The 18,893-nt window shown below is 50.0% G+C and overlaps 1 protein-coding gene across 1 annotated transcript in view; it reads right to left on the bottom strand.

Moving 5' to 3' along the window:
• Positions 1-2,303: 2,303 nt before the first annotated feature.
• The window catches only part of LOC144488700 (semaphorin-4B-like), a gene marked incomplete at its 3' end in the record, with an annotated part of 59,740 nt that continues 43,150 nt past the window's right edge, over positions 2,304-18,893 (bottom strand). Inside the window, exons 8-12 of the mRNA XM_078206788.1 lie at positions 12,390-12,523; positions 9,264-9,433; positions 7,667-7,817; positions 5,496-5,685; positions 2,304-2,419 (exon numbers count right to left, since the gene is read on the bottom strand). Coding sequence (XP_078062914.1) covers positions 2,304-2,419; positions 5,496-5,685; positions 7,667-7,817; positions 9,264-9,433; positions 12,390-12,523 — 761 coding nt within the window. The remainder of the gene's footprint in view (positions 2,420-5,495; positions 5,686-7,666; positions 7,818-9,263; positions 9,434-12,389; positions 12,524-18,893) is intronic.

The raw sequence follows: 18,893 nt of genomic DNA, 5'->3' as shown, positions 1-18,893 counted from the left end.
GTACAGCACGGGGTTAGATACAGAGTAAAGCTCCCTCTACACTGTCCCCCATCAAACATTCCCAGGACAGGGACAGCATGGGGTTAGATACAGAGTAAAGCTCCCTCTACACTGTCCCCCATCAAACACACCCAGGGGAGATACAGCACGGGGTTAGATACAGAGTAAAGCTCCCTCTACACTGTCCCCATCAAACACTCGCAAGGCAGGTACAGCACGGGGTTACATACAGAGTAAAGCTCACTCTGCACTGTCCCCCATCAAACACTCCCAGGACAGGTACAGCACGGGGTTAGATACAGAGTAAAGCTCCCTCTACTGTCCCCCATCAAACACTCCCAGGACAGGGACAGCATGGGGTTAGATACAGAGTAAAGCTCCCTCTACACTGTCCCCCATCAAACACTCCCAGGACAGGTACAGCACGGGGTTAGATGCAGAGTAAAGCTCCCTCTACACTGTCCCCCATCAAACACTCCCAGGACAGGTACAGCACGGTGTTAGATACAGAGTAAAGCTCCCTCTACACTGTCCCCATCAAACACTGCCAGGACAGGTACAGCACGGGGTTAGATACAGAGTAAAGCTCCCTCTACACTGTCCCCATCAAACACTCCCAGGACAGGTACAGCACGGGGTTAGATACAGAGTAAAGCTCCCACTACACTGTCCCCATCAAACACTCCCAGAACAGGTACAGCACGGGGTTAGATACAGAGTAAAGCTCCCACTACACTGTCCCCATCAAACACTCCCAGGACAGGTACAGCACGGGGTTAGATACAGAGTAAAGCTCCCTCTAAATTGTCCCCACCAAACACTCCCAGAACAGGTACTGCACGGGGATAGATACAGAGTAAAACTCCCTCTACACTGTCCCCATCAAACACTCCCAGGACAGGAACAGCACGGGGTTAGATACAGAGTAAAGCTCCCTCTACACTGTCCCCCATCAAACACTCCCAGGACAGGTACAGCACGGGGTTAGATACAGAGTAAAGCTCCCTCTACACTGTCCCCATCAAACACTCCCAGGACAGGGACAGCACGGGGTTAGATACAGAGTAAAGCTCCCTCTACACTGTCCCCCATCAAACACTCCCAGGACAGGGACTGCACGGGGTTAGATACAGAGTAAAGCTCCCTCTACACTGTCCCCATCAAACACTCCCAGGACAGGTACAGCACGGGGTTAGATACAGAGTAAAGCTCCCTCTACACTGTCCCCCATCAAACACTCCCAGGACAGGTACAGCACGGGGTTAGATACAGAGTAAAGCTCCCTCTACACTGTCCCCCATCAAACACTCCCAGGACAGGTACAGCATGGAGTTAGATACAGAGTAAAGCTCCCTCTACACTGTCCCCCATCAAACACTCCCAGGACAGGTACAGCACGGGGTTAGATACAGAGTAAAGCTCCCTCTACACTGTCCCCCCATCAAACACTCCCAGGACAGGTACATCACGGGGTTAGATACAGAGTAAAGCTCCCTCTACACTGTCCCCCATCAAACACTCCCAGGACAGGGACTGCACGGGGTTAGATACAGAGTAAAGCTCCCTCTACACTGTCCCCATCAAACACTCCCAGGACAGGTACAGCACGGGGTTAGATACAGAGTAAAGCTCCCTCTACACTGTCCCCCATCAAACACTCCCAGGACAGGTACAGCACGGGGTTAGATACAGAGTAAAGCTCCCTCTACACTGTCCCCCATCAAACACTCCCAGGACAGGTACAGCATGGAGTTAGATACAGAGTAAAGCTCCCTCTACACTGTCCCCCATCAAACACTCCCAGGACAGGTACAGCACGGGGTTAGATACAGAGTAAAGCTCCCTCTACACTGTCCCCCCATCAAACACTCCCAGGACAGGTACATCACGGGGTTAGATACAGAGTAAAGCTCCCTCTACACTGTCCCCATCAAACACTCCCAGGACAGGTACAGCACGGGGTTAGATACAGAGTAAAGCTCCCTCTACACTGTCCCCCATCAAACACTCCCAGGACAGGGACAGCATTTGGGGAGAGCTTCAACACAGGGTTGAGGGCAGTTGGTGCCAGTTGCTACGCTGCTGCTCCATGGCTGTAGATGTCAAAGTGAAGGCACGGCTTTGAACCTCTGCACAGATCTACCTGTCCCCTGGGCTCATCAGACAGCACCTCTGTTCCCTCGCTAATGGAGGTGGAGGTGATCTGAGATGCCCTGACTTACCCCATCGGCCAGCGGCTGGCTCTCGGGCCACCCCGCACTTCACGACTGACGGGCTAAGGGACGCGAGGCGAGGGTGCTGACCTGATCAGCTGACAGCACCAGGCTGTGCACGGGCTGCGGACTCGAGAAGAGTTGGAGCTCCTCGATGATGTGAGAGGTGGCCTTCACACGCAGGGCTTTGTGCAGGAAACCACGGGCTGGGGAAGGAAGAGAGCGGAGTGAAGTCGGCGGCACAGAAACCCAACACAATCCGGGGAAGGAGGGACTGATGTACGAGGAGAGATTGACCAGGTTACGATTGTTTTCGCTGGAGTTCAGACGAGACTTATAAAATTACATGTCGAGTTTATAGAATCCCTACAGTGCAGAAGGAGGCCATTCGGCCCATCGAGTCTGCACTGACCACAATCCCACCCGTCGCCCCATGTATTTACCCTGCTAGTCTCCCTGACACTGAGGGGCAATTTAGCATGGCCAATCCCCCTAACCCGCACATCTTTGGACACTAAGGGGCAATTTAGCATGGCCAATCCACCTAACCTGCACATCTTTGGACACCAAGGGACAACCTAGCATGGCCAATCCACTGAACCCACACATCTTTGGACACTAAGGGGCAATTTAGCATGGCCAATCCACCTAACCTGCACATCTTTGGACACCAAGGGACAACCTAGCATGGCCAATCCACTGAACCCACACATCTTTGGACACTAAGGGGCAATTTAGCATGGCCAATCCACCTAACCTGCACATCTTTGGACACCAAGGGACAACCTAGCATGGCCAATCCACTGAACCCACACATCTTTGGACACTAAGGGGCAATTTAGCATGGCCAATCCACCTAACCCACACATCTTTGGACACCAAGGGACAACCTAGCATGGCCAATCCACTGAACCCACACATCTTTGGACACTAAGGGGCAATTTAGCATGGCCAATCCACCTAACCTGCACATCTTTGGACACCAAGGGACAACCTAGCATGGCCAATCCACTGAACCCGCACATCTTTGGACACTAAGGGGCAATTTAGCATGGCCAATCCACCTAACCTGCACATCTTTGGACACTAAGGGGCAATTTAGCACGGCCAATCCACCTAACCTACACATCTTTGGACACTAAGGGGCAATTTAGCACAGCCAATCCACCTAACCTGCACATCTTTGGACACTAAGGGGCAATTTAGCACGGCCAATCCACCTAACCTGCACATCTTTGGACACTAAGGGGCAATTTAGCACAGCCAATCCACCTAACCTGCACATCTTTGGACACTAAGGGGCAATTTAGCACAGCCAATCCACCTAACCTGCACATCTTTGGACACTAAGGGGCAATTTAGCATGGCCAATCCACCTAACCTACGTATCTTTGGACACTAAGGGGCAATTTAACATGGCCAATCCACCTAACCTGCACATCTTTGGACACTAAGGGGCAATTTAGCACAGCCAATCCACCTAACCTGCACATCTTTGGACACTAAGGGGCAATTTAGCATGGCCAATCCACCTAACCTGCACATCTTTGGACACTAAGGGGCAATTTAGCATGGCCAATCCACCTAACCTGCACATCTTTGGACACTAAGGGGCAATTTAGCACAGCCAATCCACCTAACCTGCACATCTTTGGACACTAAGGGGCAATTTAGCATGGCCAATCCACCTAACCTGCACATCTTTGGACACTAAGGGGCAATTTAGCATGGCCAATCCACCTAACCCGCACATCTTTGGACACCAAGGGACAACCTAGCATGGCCAATCCACTGAACCCGCACATCTTTGGACACTAAGGGTCAATTTAGCATGGCCAATCCCCCTAACCAGCACATCTTTCAGACTGTGGGAGGAAACCCATGCAGACACAGACAGTCACCCAAGCCAGGAATAGAATCGGGTCCCTGGAGCTGTGAGGCAACAGTGCTAATCACTGCGCCACTGTGTCACCAGGCAGGAAGATCTCACTTCATACTCACTGGTGGTTTAACAGTACCGACAAATCAGTCTATTTGAACCGAGGCGTCTGTGAGATACCTGCTTCCGTTTTTAGCTTTCATAGATCAGGATGTGAAACTTGTTTGTTGGCGGTCTCTAACGTCTGTGATCGGGAGGCCCAATCCTCCCTTTCCTTTCCCTCGCTCTTCAGGCGGGCACTCCGAGAACGAGTGCCAGCGAACAGTGACAAGGGTCGGCCTGGCATCTCCGGGAATTGGAAGGTGGGCAGCACGATGGCACAGCGGGTTAACGCTGCTGCCTCACAACGCCAGGGACCCGGGTTCAATTCCCGGCTCGGGTCACTGTCTGTGCAGAGTCTGCACGTTCTCCCCGTGTCTACATGGATTTCCTCCGGGTGCTCCGGTTTCCTCCCACAGTGCAAAGATGTGCTGGTTTGGGTGGATTGGCCATGCTAAATTGCCTCTTAGTGTCTAAAGATGTGCAGGTTAGGTGGATTGGCCATGCTAAATTGCCTCTTAGTGTCTAAAGATGTGCAGGTTAGGTGGATTGGCCATGCTAAATTGCCTCTTAGTGTCTAAAGATGTGCAGGTTAGGTGGATTGGCCATGCTAAATTGCCTCTTAGTATCAATGATGTGCAAGTTAGGTGGATTGGCCATGATAAATTGCCCCTTAATGTCCAAAGATGTGCAGGTTAGGTGGATTGGCCATGCTAAATTGCCCCTTAGTGCCCAAAGATGTGCAGGTTAGGTGGATTGGCCATGCTAAATTGTCCCTTAGTGCCCAAAGATGTGCAGGTCAGGTGGATTGGCCGTGCTAAATTGTCCCTTAGTACCCAAAGATGTGCAGGTTAGGTGGATTGGCCGTGCTAAATTGCCCCTTAGTGTCCAAAGATGTGCGGGTTAGGTGGATTGGCCGTGCTAAATTGCCTCTTAGTATCAATGATGTGCAGGTTAGGTGGATTGGCCATGATAAATTGCCCCTTCGTGTCCAAAGATGTGCAGGTTAGGTGGATTGGCCATGATAAATTGCCCCTTAGTGTCCAAAGATGTGCAGGTTAGGTGGATTGGCCATGATAAATTGCCCCTTAGTGTCCAAAGATGTGCAGGTTAGGTGGATTGGCCATGATAAATTGCCCCTTCGTGTCCAAAGATGTGCAGGTTAGGGGGATTGGCCATGATAAATTGCCCCTTAGTGGACCCGAACAGGAGTGTGGCGACTTGGGGATTTTCACAGTAACTTCATTGCAGTGTTAATGGAGGCTTCTCTGTGACACTAATCGGCTTTACTTGGATGTGCCTACCTGTGATGAGAAACATGACTCTGTGCTTCACAGAATTGATGGAGAGGACGGTGTCCACTGCTATCTTCACGTACTGTTCCTTCAGGTTCACCAGCTGTGGCCGCTTTCCAATGGGCTGCACTGCCTCATTCATCATAAAAAGGTCTTTCACAAGTTTCAGTGTCGAATCCATGGAAGGCTCAGTGTTACACTGCAGGAACGAAAGTCATACAGGCAAGAGGTGAGAGGCAGAATTTATTTACCCTGTGTCAAACCCCGTGCTGTACCTTTCCTGGGAGTGTTTGATGGGGGACAGTGCAGAGGGAGCTTTACTCTGTATCTCACCCCATGCTATACCTGTTTTGGAAGTGTTTGATGGGGGACAGTGTAGAGGGAGCTTCACTCTGTATCAAAACCCGTGCTGTACCTGTCCTGGGAGTGTTTGATGGGGACAGTGTAGAGGGAGCTTTACTCTGTATCTAACCCTGTGCTGTACCTGTCCTGGGAGTGTTTGATGGGGACAGTGTAGAGGGAGCTTTACTCTGTATCTAACCCCGTGCTGTATCTGTCCTGGGAGTGTTTGATGGGGGACAGTGTAGAGGGAGCTTTACTCTGTATCTAACCCCGTGCTGTACCTGTCCTGGGAGTGTTTGATGGGGGACAGTGTAGAGGGAGCTTTACTCTGTATCTAACCCCATGCTGTACCTGTCCTAGGAGTGTTTGATGGGGGACAGTGTAGAGGGAGCTTTACTCTGTATCTAACCCCATGCTGTACCTGTCCTAGGAGTGTTTGATGGGGGACAGTGTAGAGGGAGCTTTACTCTGTATCTAACCCCATGCTGTACCTGTCCTGGGAGTGTTTGATGGGGACAGTGTAGAGGGAGCTTTACTCTGTATCTAACCCCGTGCTGTACCTGTCCTGGGAGTGTTTGATGGGGACATTGGGGTGAGAAGTGGTATTGGGGCCTCCCCTGTTTATCCAATAGTTATCCGGAACTTAGATGTGGTTTTAATCTTTCTGACATTTGGTCTAATTCAGGTGGAACTATGTCAAGTTTGCAATTGAAGTCTCCTTTCTGGACCTTTTCCTGCGTGGGTAAATCACCCAATGGGCATTTGCATTTCTGGGAATCTCCGACGGGGTAACCCCCCCAGTGCACCATTTGGGTGCTCCCCAATCATAGAATCAGAGAATCCCTGCAGAAAGAGGCCATTTGGCCCATCGAGTCTGCACCGACCACAATCCCACCCAGGCCCTATCCACATAACCCCACATATTTACCCTGCTAATCCCCCTGACACTAAGGGGCAATTTAGCATGGCCAATCCACCTAACCTACAGATATTTGGACACTAAGGAGCAATTTAGCATGGCCAATCCACCCAACCTGCACATCTTTGGACACTAAGGGGCAATTTAGCACGGCCAATCCACCCAACCTGCACATCTTTGGACACTAAGGGGCAATTTAGCATGGCCAATCCACCCAACCTGCACATCTTTGGATACTAAGGGGCAATTTAACATGGCCGATCCACCTAACCTGCACATCTTGGGACACTAAGGGGCAATTAAGCTTGCCCAATCAACCTAACCTGGCGTGGCACAGTGGTTAGCGCTGCTGCCTCACAGTGCCGGGGACCGGATTCGATTCCCGGCTCGGGTCCCTGTCTGTGTGGAGTTTGCACATTCTCCCCGTGTCTGCGTGGGTTTCCTCCGGGTGCTCCGGTTTCCTCCCACAGTCCGAAATACGTGCTGGTTCGATGCTAAATTCTCCCTCAGTGTTACCCGAACAGGCGCCGGAGTGTGGCGACTCGGGGATTTTCACAGTAACTTCATTGCAGTGTGAATGTAAGCCTACTTGTGACTCATAAATAAACTTTAATTTTAACTCTTTGGAGTGTGGGAGGAAACCGGAGCACCCGGAGGAAACCCACGCAGACACGGGGAGAACGTGCAGACCCCACGCAGACAGTGACCCGAGCCGGGAATCGAACCCGGGTCCCTGGCGCTGTGAGGCAGCAGCGCCAACCCACTGCGCCAAACCCTAATGATTGAAGTTGCTCAGAAGCAATCTGTCCTTTATGAAGTGACGTGGCCTCACAGAATTGGGATTCTGATTCCGCAGGTCAGTGACTCGTTATTTATTTGCGAAGGAAGGGTCCTTTAATCGGCAAGGAATGTAACTCACGGCACCGGGTCTCGGATCCGAACTGTCAGCAGAAAATAACGACCAGGTCAGCGTCTCCCTGTTCAGCAGCTTGTACTGCCCGTTAAAGACCTCCTGTATGTTGGGCAATGAGAAGGCACAAACTGCGGTGCTGTCGGAGACGCCACGGAACCTAAAACGCAAGCATAGGAATGGAGGATGTTAACAAAGTGAGGGGTATGATGGGAACCGCGCGAAATCCTTCCACCCAAAGGCAGATCGAGGTGGATAATCAGTTACCGGCGGGGGGGGGGGGGGGCGGAATTAGCGGGGTAAATACGTGGGGTGACGGGGATAGGGCCTATCTATCAGAGAGCCGGTGCAGACCCAATGGGCTGAATGGCCTCCTCCTGCACTGTACGGATTCTATGAATCTCTCTGTGGGCTACACCTTCTAAGTGGGTTGGTCCTGTCGACTGGGGTGGCACAGCGGGTTAGCGCTGCTGCCTCACAGCGCCGGGGATCGGATTCGATTCCCGGCTCGGGTCACTGCCTGTGCGGAGTTTGCACATTCTCCCCGTGTCTGCGTGGGTTTCTCCCGGGTGCTCCGGTTTCCTCCCACAGTCCGAAATACGTGCTGGTTAGGTGCTAAATTCTCCCTCAGTGTTACCCGAATCCGTACAATGCAGGAGGTACAAGTCACAGCGGCACCGTTCCTACGTACAGAGTATCATCTCTCTTGAGTGTCGGTAACCCTGACACTCCCACATGATGTACACCTGCAGGAAGCGCCATCAGGGAGCTCGTATTCGAAAAGGTCCACATTTTAGGCTTCATCAAAGCCATGGGGAAGGAGCGCGGGGGGGGGCGTTTTATTGTCCCTCAGAGACTCAGCCTGCAGTAATCCGGCCTGTGCGTCCATTTTCAGAAATAAAACTCAAGTCTTAATTAAAGTCCCGCATTCCCGAACGGAATTTGCCGTTTTAACCTTCAACTTTCTGCCCATCCGTTTGGCCAGGAGTCACGTGTTTGGCGCGTGGCGGTTCCGCACTCTGTTTCGCCCCTCACGTCGGCACAGTGGGGTCAGCACCTGCTACCTCACGGCGCCAGGGACCCGGGTTCGATTCCCGGCTCGGGTCACTGTCTGTGTGGAGTCTGCACGTTCTCCCCGTGTCTGCGTGGGTTTCCTCCGGGTGCTCCGGCTTCCTCCCACAGTCCGAAAGACGTGCTGATTAGGGTGCTAAATTCTCCCTCGGTGTTACCCGAACAGGAGTGTGACGACTCGGGGATTTTCACAGTAACTTCATTGCAGTGTTAATGTAAGCCTTACTTGTGATACAAATAAATAAACTTTACCTTACTTTTATCTTTAACGGTTTGCATACCATGTCTAATGCACAACACCCACTCCACTGTCTGCTTCTAACTTATTACTCTTTCAGTTCCAATTAAGCTTCCACTAACAGCTGCCAGACGTGTGGGGGTAGGGCCTGGGTGGGATTGTGGTCGGTGCAGACGCGATGGGCCGAATGGCCTCCTTCTGCACTGTAGGGTTTCTATGATTTCTATGATTTCTATGGCTCAGTCAGCAGGACAACCCACCACACTCAACGCCAACCAGAGAGACCGTTCGGCTTACCACTGTGAGCTGAAGACTCCATAGAACACTGACCCCTCCTCATCCTCGGAGACGAACATATCCTGGAGTACGTTGAAGGGGAACTGGTCCTCGGGGAGGTAACACAGCAGCTGGGCCTTGAGGAAGGTGGTCCACCGTTTCTGCAACACTCGCTGTCCACCGACATCGCTCTGGGCGGGGAGGCCAAGCTCAGTTAGTTTGCACTGAATTAGAAATGCCTTAGAAACCTTCATGCGCTGTGACTTTCAGGCCATTACAGAGGGGGGCAGTTAAGAGCACATTGTTTGTGTGTCTTGAGTCACATGGAGGCCAGACCGGGCAAAAAAACTTTTACTCCAGGAGTAATTTCACTGACAAATTAAGGATCTTTTCAAGTTAAAAGAAGATTTATTCATGACACAATTTAAGTATAACTCTAACAAAAATGAAACAGTTTAACTCTTAACCATTAAGCAATCTTTAAAAGTGAAAAGAAGCAAACTCTTAACTTCTAACTTATCACTATTTCAGTTCCAATTGAGCAATGTTTCTCTTCTAGACTTAAACCCCACTTTTAAAACACTTGCATACTTGCTGTAACCTTTGTTACAAGCTTGTGTGCAAGATTACAGGGGGGCACGTTTCCTTCCCGAAAGGACACAAGTGAACCAGATGGGGTTTTTCCGACAATTGATAATGATTTTGTGGACATCGTTCGTCTGTTTATTCAAGGTTTGTCTTGCATTCAAATTTGCAGTGGAGGCATTTGAACCCAGACACCTGGGTCATTACCCTGGGGCTTTGGGTTACGAGTCATAGAATCATACAGTGCAGAAAGGGGAAAATCTCTACAGTGCAGAAAGAGACGCTTTGGCCCATCGAGCCTGCACTGACAACAATCCCACCCAAGCCCTGTCCCTGTAACCCGGTGTATTTACCCTGTTGGTCCCCCTGACACTAAGCGGCAATTAAGCACGGCCAATCCACCGAACCAGCATGTCTTTCAGACTGTGGGAGGAAACCAGGGCACTCGGAGGAAACCCACGCAGACATGGGGGGAATGTGCAAAATCCACATAGACGGTGACCCGAGGCTGGAATTGAACCACTGTGCCATTGGGCCCCCCTGTAATCTTGTACACAGGCTTGTAACAAAGGTTACAGCAAGTATGCAAGTGTTTTAAAAGTGGGGTTTAAGTCTATAAGAGAAACATTGCTCAATTGGAACTGAAATAGTGATAAGTTAGAAGTTAAGAGTTTGCTTCTTTTCACTTTTAAAGATTGCTTAATGGTGAAGAGTTAAACTGTTTCATTTTTGTTAGAGTTATACTTAAATTGTGTCATGAGTAAATCTTCTTTTAACTTGAAAAGATCCCTGATTTGTCAGAGGAATTACTTCTGGAGTGAGGTTAAAGATTTTTGAAGTTTATTTATTTGTTAGTGACACAAGCCGGCTGACATTAACACTGCAATGAAGTTACTGTGAAAATCCCCGAGTCACCACACCCCAGCGCCTGTTCGGGCACACTGAGGGAGAATTTAGCACAGCCAATCCACCTAACTTGCATGTCTTTTGGAGCGTGGGAGAAAACCGGAGCACCCAGAGGAAACCCACGCAGACACGGGGAGAACGTGCAGACTCCGCACAAACAGTGACCCAAGCCAGGAATCGAACCTGGGTCCCTGGTGCTGTGAGGCAGCAATGCTAGGCGCTGTGCCACCGTGCTGCCCATAAAGCATCCTTCAATAGAAAACATAGAATCCCTACAATGCAGAAGGAGGCCATTCGGCCCATCGAGTCTGCACTGACAACAGTCCCACCCAGGCCGTACCCCGATAACCCTACATATTTAGCATGGCCAATCCACCTAACCTGATCATCTTTGGACACTAAGGGGCAATTTAGCATGGCCAATCCCCCAAACCCACACATCTTTGGACACTAAGGGGCAATTTAGCATGGCCAATCCCCCTAACCCACACATCTTTGGACACTAAGGGGCAATTTAGCACGGCCAATCCCCCTAACCTGATCATCTTTGGCCACTAAGGGGCAATTTAGCATGGCCAATCCCCCTAACCCACACATCTTTGGACACGAAGGGGCAATTTAGCACGGCCAATCCCCCTAACCCGCACATCTTTGGACACTAAGGGGCAATTTAGCATGGCCAATCCACCTAACCTGCACATCTTTGGACACTAAGGGGCAATTTAGCATGGCCAATCCACCTAACCCGCACATCTTTGGACACTAAAGGGCAATTTAGCATGGCCAATCCCCCTAACCCGCACATCTTTGGACACTAAAGGGCAATTTAGCACGGCCAATCCCCCTAACCCGCATGTCTTTGGACACTAAGGGGCAATTTAGCATGGCCAATCCACCTAACCTGCACATCTTTTGGACAGTGGGAGAAAACCGGAGCACCCGGAGGAAACCCACGCAGACACGGGGGGAATGTGCAGACTCCGTACAGACAGTGACCCGAGCCGGGAATCGAACCCGGGTCCCTGGCGCAGTGGGGCAGCAGCGCTAACTACTGTGCCACCGTATCGCCCCCCCCCCCCAATGAGTTTCCTCACATTTAAGTCAAAATCGGAAAGTTATTGGGACCCAGTCAGGCTTCATGCTGTGCCTAACAGGCCCAGTGCAGTGGCAGGGTAGCTATGTGTTAGAACGTAACCAATGGTGACACTGGATCTTTTGTAGGGTGACCAATGGTAATGAGTTGTGAGGGTCAGCTGACCCAGTAAACTATGTAACCAATGACAAAATGATGCGGTGGTGACCAGCTGACTCAGTATAAATAAGAATCTGTTGGGAATTAGGGGGGGGGGAGGAGCTTGGATTGGCCCAGGATGAGGCCTTGTGAGTTGCGAGTAATGAAGTTTCTTTATTAAACCTCAATCTTTGATTTATAAGTTGGGGTAAGTCTTTAATTGACTAGGATTGGGAGTTCCTTCTGGTGGGTCAACAGGGCGAGCAAGGGTGAGCCACCCCTGAACAGATAAGGCATTCTTCCAACGGGTACACCTTTGTCTGAAACGCGGTTCCCCATCCGTCAGAGGTCTGAAGCCGGCCCACGAGGTGTGGCGGACTTTGCCACACTCCAAAGAGGCGGCGCCGTTGCTGGGGGACCCTCACCTTGCACACTCGGGCCACCAAAGACAGACTCATCCTCTGCAGCAGGTCCGACTTGTGTCTGCTCTCGGTGAAGAAGAAGTAGATCTTGTCGCCCTCGCTGTCCGGCATAAAGGTGGAGCCCACAAATATCGGATCTGTTGGGGGTGGGGGAAGAGATTGTCGAGAAGGTGACTGTCAGCAGATGGAAATTTTCACATGTTCCATAGCTCAAATCCCGACCATGCTGCCCCCATCTGAACTAAAACTCCCTACCCTTCCGGGGACCGTATCCCTCTATTCCCATCCTATTCATGTATTTGTCAAGATGCCCCTTAAAACTTATAACTTATAAGATAATGCGGGGGCTGGATAGGGTGGAGGCGGAGAGATTCTTTCCACTTAGTAAGGAAGTTAAAACTAGAGGACACAGCCTCAAAATAAAGGGGGGTCGGTTTAAGACAGAGTTGAGGAGGAACTTCTTCTCCCAGAGGGTGGTGAATCTCTGGAATTCTCTGCCCACTGAGGTGGTGGAGGCTACCTCGCTGAATATGTTTAAAGCGCGGATGGATGGATTCCTGATCGGTAAGGGAATTAAGGGTTATGGGGATCAGGCGGGTAAGTGGTACTGATCCACGTCAGATCAGCCATGATCTTATTGAATGGCGGGGCAGGCTCGAGGGGCTAGATGGCCTACTCCTGCTCCTATTTCTTATGTTCTTATGTAAAACTCACTACCGTATCCGCTTCCACTCCCTCCCCTGGCAGCGAGTTCCAGGCACCCGCCACCCTCTGTGTAAGAAACTTGCCTCGTACATCTCCTTTAAACCTTGCCCCTCGCACCTTAAACCTGTGCCCCCCTAGTAATTGACTCTTCCACCCTGGGGGAAAAAGCTTCTGACTATCCACACTGACCATGCCTCTCATAATCTTGTAGACTTCTATCAGGTCGCCCCTCAACCTCCGTCGCTCCAGTGAGAACAAACCAAGTTTCTCCAACCTCTCCTCATAGCTAATGCCCTCCATACCAGGCAACATCCTGGTAAATCTTTTCTGTACCCTCTCCAAAGCCTCCACATCCTTCTGGTAGTGTGGCGACCAGAATTGAACACTATATTCCAAGTGCGGCCTAACTAAGGTTCTACAAAGCTGCAACACCAAGCAAGAGTTAATGCCACCCTGCTGATGTTTGCTGCGAATCCGATTCTTTCTTAACCATCACCCTTTCCTGTTTAACAGGAAAGCCGTTGGAGTTGCAATGACTGGTGAACTGTTCTACACGATCTGGCATCCTCTTTAGTCACATCAGTGACCCGAGCTGAAGGACGGGCCCTGCGTATTTCAGGGGAAGCTCAACCGTTAGGCTGAGGGACGGAAACATCTGCAAGAGTCGGCATCCTTTTCAGAGGGAGAAGATCAGGGCGGAACAATACGGGGTGCGAGCGAGACGCCTCACTCGGCACAAAGGGGCACTGATCTGTAACAGGATCTGTAACCCTGGGCGGCACGGTGACACAGTGGTTAGCAAAGCTGCCTCACAGCGCCAGGGACCTGGGTTCGATTCCCGGCTTGGGGCACTGTCTGTGCAGAGTCTGCACATTCTCCCCGTGTCAGCGTGGGTTTCCTCCGGGTGCTCCGGTTTCCTCCCGAAAGACGTGCTGGTTAGGGTGCATTGGCCGTGCTAAATATCCTCTTAGTGTCCAAAGATGTTCAGGTTAGGTGGATTGGCCATGCTAAATTGCCCCTAAGTATCCAAAGATGTGCAGGTTAGGTGGATTGGCCATGCTAAATTGCCCCTAAGTATCCAAAGATGTGCAGGTTAAGTGGATTGGCTATGTTAAATTACCCCTTAGTGTCCAAAGATGTGCCGGTTAGGTGGATTGGCCATGCTAAATTACCCCTTAGTGTCCAAAGATGTGCGGATTAGGTGGATTGGCCATGCTAAATTGCCCCTTAGTGTCCAAAGATGTGCAGGTTAGGTGGATTGGCCATGCTAAATTGTCCCTTAGTGTCCAAAGATGTGCGGATTAGGTGGATTGGCCATGCTAAATTGCCCCTAAGTATCCAAAGATGTGCAGGTTGGGTGGATTGGCCATGCTAAATTGTCCCTTAGTGTCCAAAGATGTGCAGGTTAGGTGGATTGGCCATGCTAAATTGTCCCTTAGTGTCCAAAGATGTGCGGATTAGGTGGATTGGCCATGCTAAATTGCCCCTTAGTGTCCAAAGATGTGCGGATTAGGTGGATTGGCCATGCTAAATTGCCCCTTAGTGTCCAAAGATGTGCGGATTAGGTGGATTGGCCATGCTAAATTGCCCCTTAGTGTCCAAAGATGTGCGGATTAGGTGGATTGGCCATGCTAAATTGCCCCTTAGTGTCCAAAGATGTGCAGGTTAGGTGGATTGGCCATGCTAAATTGTCCCTTAGTGTCTAAAGATGTGTAGGTTAGGGTGGATTGGCCATGCTAAATTGTCCTTTAGTGTCCAAAGATGTGCGGATTAGGTGGATTGGCCATGCTAAATTGCCCCTTAGTGTCCAAAGATGTGTGGATTAGGTGGATTGGCCATGCTAAATTGTCCCTTAGTGTCCAAAGATGTGCAGGTTAGGTGGATTGGCCATGCTAAATTGTCCCTTAGTGTCCAAAGATGTGCGGATTAGGTGGATTGGCCATGCTAAATTGCCCCTTAGTGTCCAAAGATGTGCGGATTAGGTGGATTGGCCATGCTAAATTGCCCCTTAGTGTCCAAAATTGTGCGGATTAGGTGGATTGGCCATGCTAAATTGCCCCTTAGTGTCCAAAGATGTGCGGATTAGGTGGATTGGCCATGCTAAATTGCCCCTTAGTGTCCAAAGATGTGCAGGTTAGGTGGATTGGCCATGCTAAATTGTCCCTTAGTGTCTAAAGATGTGTAGGTTAGGGTGGATTGGCCATGCTAAATTGTCCTTTAGTGTCCAAAGATGTGCGGATTAGGTGGATTGGCCATGCTAAATTGCCCCTTAGTGTCCAAAGATGTGCGGATTAGGTGGATTGGCCATGCTAAATTGCCCCTTAGTGTCCAAAGATGTGCGGATTAGGTGGATTGGCCATGCTAAATTGCCCCTTAGTGTCTAAAGATGTGTAGGTTAGGGTGGATTGGCCATGCTAAATTGTCCTTTAGTGTCCAAAGATGTGCGGATTAGGTGGATTGGCCATGCTAAATTGCCCCTTAGTGTCCAAAGATGTGCGGGTTAGGTGGATTGGCCATGCTAAATTGTCCCTGGGATGCATAGGTTAGAGGGATTAGTGCGATAAATATGTGGAGTTATGGGGATAGGGCGTGGGTGGGATTGTGATCGGTGCGGACCCGGTGGGCCGAATGGCCTTCCTCTGCACTGTGGGGATTCTATGATTTCTATGAGGGGTCAGGTCGGGGTCAGGTCGGGGTCAGGTCGGGGTCAGGTTCTGCCCCCACCCTGGGATTCCACGCTGTAAGCAGAGCCTGTGCGGGCTCACAAGTGACGTTGGCCGCAGTTAAGTGGCGCCCGGGTCTCTTGCTCCTTCTGGATCGGAGGGAATCAAACTCGGGATTGGGGACAGGGCAGGAGAAGTCCCAGCTTCCCTCAGCCCAGTCCCTACCAATCAGATCCCTTCCTGTGTTATGGGGCGTCACCGGCTATACTCAGCACTTGTCCATCCCTAATCGCCCCTTCAGCCGTACTGCAGCGACTCTGTGTACAGCTCTGGTCACCCTGTTATAGAAAGGATATTATTAAACTAGAAAGAGTGCAGAAGAGATTTACTAGGATGCTACCAGGGCTTGATGGTTTGAGTTATAAGGAGAGACTGGATAGACTGGGACTTTTTTCTCTGGAGCGTAGGAGGCTGAGGGGTGATCTTATAGAGGTCTATAAAATAATGAGGGGCACAGATCAGCTAGATAGCCAATATCTTTTCCCAAAGGTAGGGGAGTCTAAAACTAGAGGGTTTAGGTTTAAGGTGAGAGGGGAGAGATACAAAAGGGTCCAGAGGGGCAATTTTTTCACGCAGAGGGTGGTGAGTGTCTGGAACGAGCAGACAGAGGTCGTAGTAGAGGTGGGTACAATTTTGTCTTTTAAAAAGCATTTAGACAGTTACATGGGTACGATGGGTATAGAGGGCAAAGGCGGGCAATTGGGATTAGCTTAGGGGTTGAAAAAAAAGGGCGGCATGGACAAGGTGGGCCAAAGGGCCTGTTTCCATGCTGTAAACCTCTATGACTCACCAAGGCTCCTTCAATGGTGTGATCAGAGTGGACAGCTAGCTTTAGACTAGCACACTAACAATGGACTGAGTGGCCTCATTCTCTGCCGTGAAGAGTCGGTGAGGGCAGTTGAGAGTTGGTCACATTGCCGCGGCTTTGGAGCCACAATAGCAAAGTGCATATCTCAACAAGTTAAGCATTTTTGCTGACGCCACTCTTTTTTTCCAAAGTGGCACGCACTGCCATTGAATCATTTTGACGAAACCGTGTAATCAGCATAATCAAGGACCCCCCACACACACCCCGGACATTCTCTCTTCCACCTTCTTCCGTCAGGAAAAAAGATACAAAAGTCTGAGGTCACGTACCGACCGACTCAAGAACAGCTTCTTCCCTGCTGCTGTTAGACTTTTGAATGGACCTACCTCGCATTAAGTTGATCTTTCTCTACACCCCAGCTATGACTGTAACACTACATTCTGCACTCTCTCCTTCCCTTCTCTATGAACGGTATGCTTTGTCTGTATAGCGCGCAAGAAACAATACTTTTCACTGTATCCCAGTACATGTGACAATAATAAATCAAATCAAATCAAATAAGCAGCAGAGGATTATCATCCTGACAGGTCACTAATGTTAGTTGGGCCGCATTTGGAATATAGTGTTCAATTGTGGTCGCCAGAAGGATGTGGAGGTTTTGGAGAGAGCTTCTTCCCTGCTGCTGTCAGACTTTTGAATGGACCTACCTCGCATTAAGTTGATCTTTCTCCACACCCTAGCTCTGACTGTAACACTACATTCTGTACCCTCTCCTTTCCTTCTCCCCTCTGTACTCTATGGACGGTATACTTAGTTTGTATAGCGCGCAAGAAACAATACCTTTCACTCATAGAAATCATAGAAACCCTACAGTGCAGAAGGAGGCCATTCGGCCCATCGAGTCTGCACCGACCACAATCCCACCAGGCTCTACCCACTGTATCCCAAAATGCATCACCTCGCACTTATCTAAATTAAACTCCATCTGCCATTCGTCAGCCCACTGGCCCAATTGATCGAGATTGCAGAGAATGTGAAACGCCATTTTGGTCGATCGCCCCAGGGCAGGACTTACTCAGTTAATGGTAGGGCGTTGGGGGAGAGTTACAGAACAAAGAGATCTAGGGGTACAGGTTCATAGCTCCTTGAAAGTGGAGTCGCAGGTGGACAGAGTGGTGAAGAAGGCATTCGGCATGCTTGGTTTCATCGGTCAGAACATTGAATACAGGAGTTGGGACGTCTTGTTGAAGTTGTACAAGACATTGGTAAGGCCACACTTGGAATACCGTGTACAGTTCTGGTCACCCTATTATAGAAAGGATATTATTAAACTAGAAAGAGTGCAGAAAAGATTTACTAGGATGCTGTCGGGACCTGATGGTCAGGCGGGAATTTCTGGCTTTTAGACCAGTGCAGCCGGAGAATTCTGTACGTAGCTATCATTGCTTGATGATCTAACATGCCCAAGTTATAATTGGACACTATACCCTTATGTATGCATGATGTAACCTTAATCAATAACTGTGAGTGGATCGAGATAACTCGTATATTTTGATTGGTATAGGCTTTACGAAAGGCTTTACCTTTAAGAAAGGTTTTTTTTAAATCATGCAGCTTCCTGCTTCATCGACGTAATTGGGGATGGAACTAAGGTGTGGCAGTCAGGTGATAGGGGTTTTTCCTTTGGGCTTTCAGTTTCGTCTTTGGAAGTAGTTTAGCAGTAAGCGAAGAAGCAGTCTCTCTCTCTCTGTTCCTCTTTTTGTTTGGTTCTGCGTTAAAGAAGCTGTGTTTTGGGAAACAGATTTGACTACAACCTCTTCTGAGTTTCTCCGTGGGTATTTCCAGCATTCAACCCAGGAGGCTGGATTCCTGTGTGGAGTTTGCACATTCTCCTCATGTCTGCGTGGGTTTCCTCCGGATGCTCCGGTTTCCTCCCACAGTCCAAAGATGTGCGGGTTAGGTTGATTGGCCATGCTAAAAATTGCCCTTAGTGTCCTGAGATGCGTAGGTTAGAGGGATTAGTGGGCAAATATGTAGGGATATGGGGGTAGGGCCTGGGTGGGATTGTGGTCGGTGCAGACTCGATGGGCCGAATGGCCTCTTTCTGTGCTGTAGGGTTTCTATGATACGCTGCATTGTGTTTATTTGGAGGGGTTTTGTGTATTGGATAGTGGCTTTGGTCGTAACACTTCAGAGATATCACCTTAAGAGTGACATATTATCGTGGTTGTCTGCTGTTTGTAATTGTTACAGATTCTTGTCTTACTGCAC

The sequence above is a fragment of the Mustelus asterias genome, unplaced genomic scaffold (assembly GCF_964213995.1).
Source record: "Mustelus asterias unplaced genomic scaffold, sMusAst1.hap1.1 HAP1_SCAFFOLD_1786, whole genome shotgun sequence".
Lineage (NCBI taxonomy): Eukaryota > Metazoa > Chordata > Chondrichthyes > Carcharhiniformes > Triakidae > Mustelus > Mustelus asterias.
This window is presented reverse-complemented; position numbering and strand designations above follow the sequence as displayed.